Source organism: Centroberyx affinis, unplaced genomic scaffold (genome assembly GCF_046629955.1).
Source record: "Centroberyx affinis isolate AG114_WGS23_722 - 3 ecotype Tasmania unplaced genomic scaffold, CSIRO-AGI_Caff_v1 ptg000779l_1, whole genome shotgun sequence".
Classification (NCBI taxonomy): Eukaryota; Metazoa; Chordata; class Actinopteri; order Beryciformes; family Berycidae; genus Centroberyx; species Centroberyx affinis.
The window spans coordinates 305,499-315,401 of NW_027279387.1; the positions used below are offsets into that span (position 1 = coordinate 305,499).

General features: G+C 43.9%; 1 protein-coding gene across 1 annotated transcript; it reads right to left on the bottom strand.

Annotated features, from left to right (window-relative positions):
* Positions 1-1,665: 1,665 nt before the first annotated feature.
* LOC139644725 (DNA-binding protein RFX7) lies at positions 1,666-9,243 on the bottom strand. The gene is made up of 4 exons (XM_071520186.1): positions 9,165-9,243; positions 8,839-9,046; positions 7,988-8,283; positions 1,666-7,861 (listed from the first exon to the last, which is right to left on the bottom strand). Exons 1-4 carry the CDS (start codon positions 9,207-9,209, stop codon positions 4,484-4,486), a joined length of 3,927 nt encoding a protein of 1,308 aa, XP_071376287.1. The 5' UTR covers positions 9,210-9,243; the 3' UTR covers positions 1,666-4,483.
* Positions 9,244-9,903: the final 660 nt, after the last annotated feature.

Sequence of the window (9,903 nt, forward strand, 5' to 3'; positions counted from 1 at the left end):
CTTGGCACAGGTAAATCGTCATCACATTCAAACTGGAAAATGGGTTGGCTTCATATACTTTACCCAATCAAAAAAAAAAAATAGCCTATATAATATTTCTTATCCTCAACAATATCTATGAATGGTTGTGTAGAGATTGTAAGGGATTACTGCCAGAAACGTGCACCTCCACCCTTCGATATCCAATCAAATGAGGAGTGTGCAGTGTAATTATATATTGATTAGAGCTAACTATTGATTTAATCATCTAAGGCCTTACAGTTATAATTCAAGGCTCAAAACCAATGGTAAGGTTAATAGCGCCCAGTAATCTGCTTACTTAATCATTTAGATTTTAAGGTCATTTTATAAACATTTTATTAATATAGGTATTCATTATTTCAAATTCAGGAAAAATGCATACATCTTTTTAGTATTTGAAATGTTATCTACCTTTTCCTCATTGGACAATACCTATGTTAATCAGCCTTTATCCATGTTGCAATAACTAACTTTTAGATGGTTTGTTTGACATGAAGGGTATTTCAGTTCAAACAACAGTCATGAACATATTCATTACATGCATCAATTCTTGAAGCATATGACTTGTGAGTTGAAAGTGCGTTACATCTGTCACTGCATAACACAAAACTCAATGTTTTCTTGCTTCAGTGTTACAAATACAAGTGATGTACAGACTTTTTATTTCTTCGGAGAACTCTGGTTTCACTGTCACTCTCATAAAAGCGTAAAAGAGTGAAAAAGAATGGCAGCCTGGCTATATCTTTATTTCAGCATAGCCTAAAATGAACTCTGGATGAAGTGTCTGTGTTGCTCTCTATGTCAGTTCATCTATAGGTTTAACAGACAAATTATTTGACCACTGATATGTCGTATACAAATAGGTAACTTGATCCTGTATTGCTTGTGAAATCTGTCGACTCATGTAGCCAAATGTTGTGTTGTGGAGGTTGGGGGTACCACAGGGCTCCACATGGCTAAAGGTTAGGCTGGGAGGCCATGATCAATAGGGTAAAGGTCATTACCATGTTATGAATATCATGAGGCCCTGGGAAAGCAGAGCAGCGGACCAACGGACTGGGCTCTGATTGGTCAGCAGTTGTATCTGGGCAAAGCCACTCCCCAGTGACCTTTAAGGTCATCTGAAGAGCTGCTGTGACCTCTGACCTCCTGCCAAGAGGATGATGGAAAGGTTTTGCCTTTGCATAAACTTGACTGCCAAAATATTAAAGTATATGGAGATGGACCAATAGCAGATAAACAGCAGTTTTAGCATAATGCTTAGAAGAATCAATATCATTACGTCATATGCTGGGGACAGGCCAATCAAAACATCCGTGTTGTTTTTATCTTGGCTGAAACACATCCATTCATAACATCCATTCATACAAATTTTACATATTCTTACCTAAAAAGACTTGACCATTACCCTGTGACATTTTAACAGTATCTAATATAAAAATGGTAGGTAAAGTTAATTAATAGACAATTCATCTACTACAATGACAACCAAGTCCTGCTGGTTTACTTTGTCAAGAGTTCGCTCATCTAATCTAAGAAATAATGCATTTTAGTAAAATTTGAATCTAATGTACTAAAATACTAAATCATTAGTAATGAACCACACAAGAAAAGAACATTCTTTAAAAAAGGTTTATTGGCTTTTAAAACCACTTTAAAAATCTCACCAGTGAGTACTTTCCATTGAAAAAAGAAACAACGCGTTTGCAATATTAACAAGCTACTGTACATTAAGCAGTACACCAGACAACACCACAGAGGAAGGTTCTTCTACTGGTAGAAATGGACAAGATAGTCAAACAGAGTTGGTTCTGGGTCAGTCAAAGGTACAGAATCAGAGTCACTGCTTGATGGAGCTCCTGTACATCTTAAGAGGTGCATTTTCCTTCATTCAAATTCAAATATCAGTGCCTTATTAATGTTTACAAAAATTAAGAGAAAATGTTAAATTTTTTTCACAAATGCATTTTGCAAAATAAGAATATGTAAAATCGACAGAAAACAGTCATCAACATAACATACAGAACAACATTAACTTAGTAAACAGCACACAATGAAAGTAACTTATGAAACTAGCACTGCCAGTCTGGTTAACAGAACCTGCCCAAATCACAGAAGACAGTGGTTACCAAGAATACAAAGTACAATAGAAGTCATCACACATGCGTGCGTACAATCATTTATCAACATAATGAGCATGTAGGTTTTAAAAGGTTATTTTAACTTTTTTCCCTCAATGCTTTATATTCTCATGTATGAGAATGAGTAAGAATGTGTATCTCACTGAGATTAATGCACATTTTGCTACAAGACAATTAGTCATTTTCTGACAATTCAGTTAATTTCCTTACTCATCTTGTCATAAAAAATATTTTTTTCTTTTTTTTGCGGGCATCCATCATTACATTTGTCCATAAAGATGTGGCAAAGCCATGTGTCATAAAAATTTAGTGCAATAATGTGAACCTCCAAAGTTTGTTGAAACATGAGTCGATTTTTCCAGTGTCTGCTGAAAGGCTTTGAGCACAATGTCTGTCACAGAAATGTTTGCAACCAGCTAATAGTATCACAACTTTTTTCTCAATATACCATGCTATTGATCTTGCTCAAAGCACACATCACTTCTGCAACTGCAGAGACCTATTATCTTTGAAAAGAAAAAAAAAAATACATCAGCAAGCGAGAGACCAAACAGACAGCATTACTTTTACGACACATCGAGCCAGAAATGTAACACACAACATACAGTATCTTGCCGACTATATTTCTGTTAAGCTTTTTTTTTTTTAAATGGCACATAGACTTAGCTAGAATAATGGCCATAATATAGTGTCTTGATACATCAAATTTCTATGTATCTATCCTATTTACAGATGGAGCTTTAACATGACTTATACAACATTGACAATAGCCAAAAACTCAAGCAAGCATCCTACTATATCACATAGCCTACCTGGCTAGCAGTGATGGTTTCAACATGCTTTCAGGTCCATAGTTACCTATAAAACATAGGACAGTGACCATTTCACAAATTTACATACTGTACATAGATTTTTGCAACATAATCTTCTTCCTCAAATGCAATAAAACTCTTTAAGTAATATCTCCGAGGCTGCCCGTTTCCCGTCGTTGTTAATGGTTACTAGGAGTGTCTGTATGTGTAATAATCTCTTATGTTATTCAAACAGATCATCTTTGGTATGGAAATAAGGCTGGATCTCCAGAAACATAATAATTACAATTCCTCTTGATCTCAAGATGACATCAAAATCAGGGAAGTCGTACATTTCAGCCTCTAGCCTTCTGTGTAACTAAGCCATCTCCATACCATTGATATTCTCATCCAACCTGGGAGTACAGCATGCCAAAAAATCTTATGACTGAAAGTGTGCCTGCCATGATTTTTATGAAATGACAGCATATCAAATTCCTCTAAATCCATTACTGATAAGGGCACACACAGTGTAGTCTTTAGCCTATACAATATGCATCTATAACACTGCAAAATAAAAAAAGAATAAGAAATAGTACTGAAAATATCAGAGTAACAGCTGCCTTGATATGATGAAGCTCTGGATGGTTCTGAAGATATCTGAAGATTATACTATATACAGTCTCTCTAAAGATGGCATAAGGCCTTGGACTTTGGGAATAAGGCAGCCAGTTGTTGATTCCTCTCAATGTATATAGTCCACAAAGTGGCCTGGATTCCCATCTTCTCCCTACTGATTCATCTACTCCCTTTATAAGATATTAAACAGTACAAGTAGTATAGGCTTTAAGAAAATTTCACTCTTGGACAATGCTCAGATGTGAATCAGTATTTCACTGATTTGGTACATGATAAAGTATAAAGATTATGTCATAAATTCAGCACCTGGTAGCATGAGCTGCTACCCTTTTTAATATTCAGATATGGCAGGCAAATGTACTACGACTATTATGTGCATATACTACAATCCCAATATTGTCTCTCCATTTGGTTGAAGTTGAACTGCACACTTTGAAAACAGTATACAACAGCATACATTTTTGGTGAAGTCTTTTGTGCCAAATTTCCTACTTATCTCACTTTCATTAAGTGTTTGTTGAATACAAATATTGCATTATTGATTGGCTATAATATGGAAGATTACGTTTCTTTTTATGTTCATATCTTAGAAATCTGCTCTTTGCAACTGCATGCTGCCACCAAGTACTCACACTTTTACTTGAAATGCATACACTTCTGATTTCAGACGAGGGAGAAAAGTGGTTAAGTACTGCAATTCAGGGTGTTAAATGATAAAGGAGAGAAACTAAAACATCAGTGGGAGAGATTTTCTGGTAAGCCTGGCACTTTTAACAGGACAAATGGCAAAGTCCAGACAAATCCCAACAAACTATAGTATAAAAACAGATATACTACATACACACCAAACAAACAACAAGGAACAGAAATTATAAAGAATACAAGATAACGTTAGCCCAACATCTCTACTGTAGTAGGCTGGTCTTTGCTTTCCAGCCAGTCAAAACCAGAGTTCACAGTATCACTGCATATCTGCTGAAAAAGCGGGTCATTCTTCAGTTCTTCCAGTGTTGAGTCTTCATATTGTTCCTGCTGCTGATTGGGGTCAAACAGCAGATTGGTGTCCAACGTGTTAAGGTCAGTGATGCTACTGGACAGATCTGAGGTCAGTCTGATGTCATTTGAGAAGTCGGACGCCACGGCGTTGAGCTCCGAGGCTACCTGACCCACCAGCTGGGAGCTGGGGTTCAGGCCGTCATCCCCCAACAAGTCCTTGACAGTGTTGTTGAAATCCAGCTGTTGTTGCTCCTCCTCCGCCTCCTGCTGCTGTGTGCTCTGGAGGAGGAGCTGGGGTTGTGTCTGCACAGCGTTTTCCTGGAGCTGCTGCTGCTGGTCTGGCTCACCAGGGCCCGCTTGTGCTTGGCTGTCCCCAGTGGAGAAGCTCACCTGCTCTCCACTGCCGCTGGTGAGGTAGCCGTGCTGCTGGAGCTCGAAGGCAGCAGGGCTGGAGCTGACAGGCAGCTGAGTCTGGTGGGCAGTTCCTCCAGCGAAGCCGGGTGTAGTCTCCAGGATCTGGGTGAGGTTCATGCGGGCCGTGTAGTTAGAGGGGAGGTTGTTTATGCCCAGGCCGCGGACCGAGTCGTCCCCATCTGAATCCATCTTGCTCAGAAGAACATTGGTGATCTTGGTGGCGTTGCTCTGGCCCTGCACAGGCAGCATCTCACTCTGCATCATGATGTTGAGAGGCACAGACTGGCTACGCTGCACCATGCTGTGGACGGAGCCGACTGTCTGGCTGTTGGACAGGATGCTGAGGACCTCAGAGGTGATAGGAGAGTTGAAAGGTGAGACGACAGCTCGGGTGGTGGTGGTGGTAGTGGTGGCGGTTGGAGGGCCGGTGTTACCGCTGAAGTTCCTCTGGCGCACTGCAGGGCTGACACTGCGGCAACGGAAAGTACTGGACCCGGACGAGGTTGAGGCCTTGTTGTCTAGCGGGGCAGGCACAGCGAAACTCTCCTGTTTAGTGGGGGTAGATACACCAGTTACCTGCTGCTGCTGCTGTTGTTGCTGCTGCTGCTGCACTGGGGAGATCGGAGTTAAACGGCCAAAATGAGCATCCGGTCTCGACTGGGCCTGAAATGACTGGCCGGGAATTGCAAAAGCATGTGGCTTTCGGAACTGGTCATCCACCAGGTCTTGGTAGCTGGGCAGAATGCCAATGCCATGGTTGGGCAGAGGACCTCCACTGTTACTGTTATAGCGGTTGTTGATCCACTCCAGTTTGGCCTTGTCCGGGTGTGTTGCCATGGGCCTTTGCATGGGCTTGACAGGGCTGCTTGAGACAATACTGGCGTCGTGATAACCTGTCATGCTGGAGTTAATGGGAGTGAAAGCAAAAGGGTTCCTGCACTCCACTGGGCTGGGGGGGACGCTGCTGCTGCAGTTGGACAGTGGAGTACTGATGGGCGTGTGGCGACCCATGGTTCCATCCACAGGGGTGATGGGAGCCATGCGGGAGCAGGGGCTCTCTCTTGTTAGGCTGTGCCCAAGTGTCATTTCAGAGGTGGGGGTGGGTGTTGGGGTTGGTGTGGGGGTCGGAGTGGGAGTCTGGACGGGAGTAGTACTGCTATGGGCAGAGTGGTAGAAGGTAGTGCCAGCCTGGTGAGCATTGAGGATGGAGCCTTGATTGCTGGCTGACTGGCCCGGTAGAGACATGTCAACACAACTACTGAACAGAGGCTGCAGGCCCTTCAACTTCATCTGCTCCTCCATTTGGACTAGCTCCTCCACAATGCTGTCCTGGGTCATGTCGTCATCATTGAATGGGAAGTAGTCCATGTTGGGCTGGGAGCCCGCAAAGTCAACCATCTCCTGTGTAAGGGTGAGCTGGCCTGAGGCCTCGGGGGTCTGGGTTATAATGGCAAGTTGGTCTGTAGGGGCTTGTTTGTGTTCTGCTGGTATCTGTTGAGCAAATGCCTGTTTCTGAAGCTCATCAAGCTGTCCCTCCTCCCATATTGTGCTCTTTAAGTCACTCATCACAGAGGCTTCATGTGCTCCTGAGTTGGCTGGTATGGCACGAGGGTTTCCGGTGATCTGTTGTAGCAACGTCTGATCAGAGGTGCTGTTTCCAGCTGCTGCAGTGCTGGTGTCAGTGCTGAGAGAAGGGTCCTTGTGTTTCACCAGCAAGGCCTGGGGTTTCACAACAGTCTGGGAGCCCTCGGTGTGTGTGATGGGTGAGTCGGAGAGTGCAAGGATCTGCGTGGGCCCTATGGAGGTGTGTTTCACAGTCACTTTGCAGGGGGCACTCTCTGGTCTGGCAGGGGTTCCCGGTCTGGGGATCCTCTTCACTGCAGCACTGACTCCAGGTTTGGGATTGTCAACTACAGCCAGTGGCTGCTGGGAGATAAACACCCTCTTCACAGGAATCACATGGGACTCCACACCTGGGCCTGTGCGCTTCCTGGGGCTCTTGGAGTCCGAGAGGGAATCCTTAGACAACGGGGTAACAGCTGAGGAGCCATTGGATGACATACTGCAATTGGAGTTCTGATTATCAACAGTCAGGTACAAAGTACTGTCGTGACAGTTACTGTTATTGCTGTCCTGGGTCCCAGCTACAGCTACTGAGGTGGGAGGGGACGTGGGGTCATTTTTGATCCTGGCCACTTTGTCAGGTCCTGGAGAACACTTGACAAGAAAGCTAGGTTCGCTGGCCGCCCTGAACTTAGTCACTCTCTCATCTTTGGCCCCAACAGCAGAGCCCTGGATAGCGCTCTGTTTCTCTGTGCCAGCGGTAGGGTTATTGTCACTTCCAGCCTCAGACACCATTTTGGGGTCAGCGTGGAGGGTGAGGGTGGAGGCTGTGATGCTGGGTCTGATTGCAGGAGATTGGGGGGTGGCTAAGGTCCCAATGTGGGAGTGCTGGGAGTCATCTAGAGCAGCAGTGGTGGTCACACCCGTCGAGGCGGGCCGCAGGACGGTGGTGCTGTTACTACTGCTGCTGGGAGCCAGAGATATGGCCGTCATTTTCACCACGTTGACCGAGCTGACGTGGGGAGTGGGCATCACAGTCTTGATGGGGCTGTTGGTGATGAGCAGGGTGGGGGGTGAGCGCAGCGTGATGGCACTGGTGGCAGAGGGCTTGGGCAGGATTTGAGCGTAGCGGTGCCGTGCCAGGCGGTCACCCACGGGACTAGCGGAGATGTTCTGGGGGGTTTTGGGGGACTGTTTCAGAGACTGAGTAACCACTTGGAAGTTCACAGGCAGCACTTTCCCCTCTGCTGTGCCTACAGGGCTGGGCGAGGTCATCAGCTGCCTGCTTCTCTGTACCTGGGAAACGAACAGTGAGAACATAATTTTATACATTAGGCACATTTATCAATAACATACCTGAATACTACGAAGATTGGAAAAAAACAATAAGACTGGTATATATTTTCTTCCAAAGCCCCATACCGTGATTGGGCTGGGGACAGCTGCTACTACAATGCCTATGGTGGGCTGGGGGGAGAGTAAAGCAGGGCTGCCGCAGGGGATGGTGGGACCAGGGGTACTGGCTTCAGTTCTCTTGACCTGGCTCTCGTTGGGCAGCGGTGAGTGGAGCTTCTGCTCCTGCTGCTTCTTCTGGATCTTTCGCTGCAGTTGCTGCTTTGCATCAACAGAGGGAGAGGGCAGGGTCTTCACCTGGGGCTGGAAAGAGTTCGCCTCAGCCGTGGGCACAAACGCAGAAGCTGGAGTAGGTGTCTTCATTCCTGGCAAGAGAAGAAGAAAAGTTAAAAGAATTATACTTAAAAATTCATCTACCAACAGGAAAAACAGATGCTTTGTCTTGGTAGGCAAGCCCCACCTCAAAGACAGACAGAGGTAATCAGTATAATGTAGACATATTTTTTAACTAATCAAACACTGCCATAAGGACACTTTTTCTAAAACAGTGCAACATTAGTGCCTATAATCAATAATCATCATAAGGCAAACAAACACCAACAGAAACAAAAATCCATTATAATTTTAGAAAAGCATAATTTATAATTTTTTAACTTTAAATTCCCCATCTTTAAATAAAATAGTCTGATACTGCTGACTATGATGTATACTTTACATCAGCATAAAAAGGTGAGTTAACTATTTTGTAAATAAAAATGGGAAAATTAGAGGATAGGGTTAGGGTTAGACTGAGTTTAGGTGGCTTTACCCTCTACTGCATCCATGGAAGGAATAAAACATATTAAATAAATAAAAAATCTTTGGAGCAAATCTATGCAACAGTAAAGCTGCCACCCCAGCAGACCAGAGGGCATCTTCACCTGTGGGTGTCCCGGTCATAACGGTGAGGGCAGCCATAGACTTGGTACCGATGTAATGGCTATTGAGCAGGAAGCGGGCCAGGTCCTCCACGTTGTCAAACTGACGACTCAGGACCTTCTGGGCCCACTCACACACCAGGCCACAGGCTGCGGATCGCATTTCATCTTCGGCGCTGGGGGACTGACCCGATGGCTCCATCAACTCACACTACGGTCAGACAGAGCAGAGCAGCAGGCAGAGGAGCATTAGACAAGTTTAGAAGTCTAGCGGGATATTTACTTTATTTACCAGTGAATGGTTCACAGTTATTTCAGGTGAAACTTACCCCATCACCAGATTTTTGCAGATCCAGGTTGGGTAAAGATGGCATGTGAACAAAAGCTTTCTTCCTCAACCCACTATAACAGTATGTAAGAATGAGTTAAGGTTTTGAAACCTGGCAGTGAATCACCCTGGAAATAGAGATGGTTATAATATGCAGGAGCTGGCTTTAGATTGAGTCTGGCCAAGATCTTATTGTGTGTCTCATCTATTCCTCTCATCCTCTGCTAGTGTCTCGGTACGAAGGGTCTCAGTAAGCTGTAAATATTTAAATCTGCTTCCCACTGCATACTGGGCGCACTGGCTTCTCAATGAGAGAAAAAAAACTGTTTAAAAATCCTGTTTCAAGTGAGAAGTTTACCTCTACCAAAATCTTCAGTTCAGCTTTTCAGCTCTGTGCCAAGGATTTCCTGTGGTCGGCTTTTTAAACCTGTCTGCCATAGTCCTGCAGCGACAGAGGTTTACAGTTCTTCAAACAAGATGTACTCATCACGGCGGAAATTGTTTCAAACCATTTCTCAAACATATTCTGTGCAGGCATTTTCATGCGCTGACCAAACTGATAAGTGTATATTTTCTATGCTAGTCTGAATTTCCTGGAAAATGGAATTTCCTTCAGAACAATACATGTTGTGTCATACTGTATCATAAATGAGAAAAATGGATAGCCAACTCTCTGAAACAGCAAGAAAAACAAAAAAACATTCCATTACCCTTGTAAGATTACTCATTAATTAAGTAAC

Bases quoted from the DNA above. Each gene is read 5' to 3' on its own strand.
- LOC139644725 (XM_071520186.1), bottom strand. From the start codon at position 9,209: ATGCCATCTTTACCCAACCTGGATCTGCAAAAATCTGGTGATGGG. The intron at 9,047-9,164 runs GTAAGTTTCACC...GTCTGACCGTAG, and splicing joins TGCAAAAATCTGGTGATGGG to TGTGAGTTGATGGAGCCATC. The intron at 8,284-8,838 runs GTGAAGATGCCC...TTCTCTTGCCAG, and splicing joins TATGACCGGGACACCCACAG to GAATGAAGACACCTACTCCA.